Source organism: Anneissia japonica, unplaced genomic scaffold (genome assembly GCF_011630105.1).
Source record: "Anneissia japonica isolate Jap-2015-1 unplaced genomic scaffold, ASM1163010v1 scaffold24960_len1610_cov98, whole genome shotgun sequence".
In the NCBI taxonomy this organism is placed as follows: domain Eukaryota; kingdom Metazoa; phylum Echinodermata; class Crinoidea; order Comatulida; family Comatulidae; genus Anneissia; species Anneissia japonica.
In genome coordinates this window covers 1-1,610 of record NW_022732465.1, presented here as the reverse complement: position 1 = coordinate 1,610, position 1,610 = coordinate 1, and the positions used below count along the sequence as shown (strand labels likewise).

Genomic DNA, 1,610 nt, shown 5'->3' with positions numbered 1-1,610 from the left:
TAGGTACGGTTTTTCTGGGTCTTCTGGTTGGTCATCACCATGGATAATTTCTGTTCCATTTTCATATGTTACATGGCCACAATTGCCAGTAGACCAAACATGTTCACCCACAACATGGTGTAGGGCTGAAAACAATGTTGTCTGTAAAATCAAAATTGTTAGGGTTGTATTTTAAAATGTATTTAATATTTTTTAATTATTTTTTTGATATGCATTCAAATTTATTTAATCTACCCAACAAAATGTATACTTTTTAATAATTATTAATATTTATGTGTGTTACAAATAACAACCAGATATTGGCATGACATATGATTGTTGTTTTGTGGTGGTGTTTGAAATAAAGAATAAACTTGAATACAAACCTCTAATCGGTTCAAATCACCCTTTGCCATTTGACATGAATACCAAAAATGATTTGCAAGCGGCTGTATCCAAGCCAATAGAGGTTTATTTTCTTTCTTCTCTGCTGCCTGAGAACAATAAATGTCTTATCATTTATTATTTTTTATTTGGAATTTAAAACGCAACAGACAAACTAGCTTTAAAATTGTAATGCTAAAGTTTTAAGTATAAAAATATGTAATTGTATAGTTTACCTCAAAGAGTTTCTTTACCAGATTTTTGCTGCCATGCCATACATCATATTGGTGTATCTTTTTGTTACATGTATCAGCAGAGTTGAATTGTCTTCCTATACGTTATGAAAAGACTATGTAATTTCATATGTGTGTGTATATTTTTATATATGTATATATATATATATATATATATATTTACAGTATATATATTTTCATTTATTAATTCAACACTAGATTTACCATACTATTGAGTACAGGACAAAATATTACGTTTCTTGAATAAATATTTTCGTGTTCTACTGTTTAACTCGGTGTTTTTGCATCGTTACCATGTGCAGCATAAAAACTCAGTTTAAAAACTTTCCATAAAGCCTTCATGTAAAAACTCACGCATATGTGCAGCAATTTGGACATGCGCGTCTGTAACTATTTCAGCGATATTTATTCCATTGCATTCAATAGACTCCATGCATCTAATGAATCCTAGCTTTTCCATATTTGGACTTTTAAGGTCCACTTCTCTCTTATCAACTATCTGTTGATCTAGGATGTCTCCTGAATTGTGTTCCATCATAGTGTATGTCAAATACTGGGCAGAATGCCCAGGCGAATCATTTCTGCCATCTCCTATACACCATAGATAAAATAATAAACACATAGACATCATGTAATAAAATGAAAAATAATGGTAGAGGGAAAAAATAAAATGTATATAATGCTAATAACCTCTTGTTTTTACATACCATAAACTATAGATAAATTTTAATATATAGTATTTTTATTTTAAAAATATATTTTTTTATTATACCAATAACTGCAATATCCTGTCCTACGTATTTTTCTAGGACGTCTTTCCTCATTTTTTGCCAATGGAGTTCCACTGTTGGGCAGACATACTCAGGCCCGTAGCCAGGGGGGGTTTTTATGGTTCGGGCGAACCCCCCTTTTCTAGCGAACCCCCCTCGAATTTTTGAATGAGTCCCACTCGGACGGAATGTCTGTTTTTAACTTGCCCAGCATTAAATCAAA

The 1,610-nt window shown here is 31.7% G+C and overlaps 1 protein-coding gene across 1 annotated transcript; it reads right to left on the bottom strand.

Moving 5' to 3' along the window:
- Nucleotides 1–7: 7 nt before the first annotated feature.
- LOC117115683 lies at nucleotides 8–1,208 on the bottom strand (the record flags this gene model as incomplete). The annotated part of the gene is made up of 4 exons (XM_033259589.1): nucleotides 8–141; nucleotides 366–473; nucleotides 600–694; nucleotides 972–1,208. Coding segments are annotated over 4 exons (574 nt in total), but the record flags the coding sequence as incomplete, so codon positions are not given.
- Between the last annotated feature and the right edge of the window lie 402 nt (nucleotides 1,209–1,610).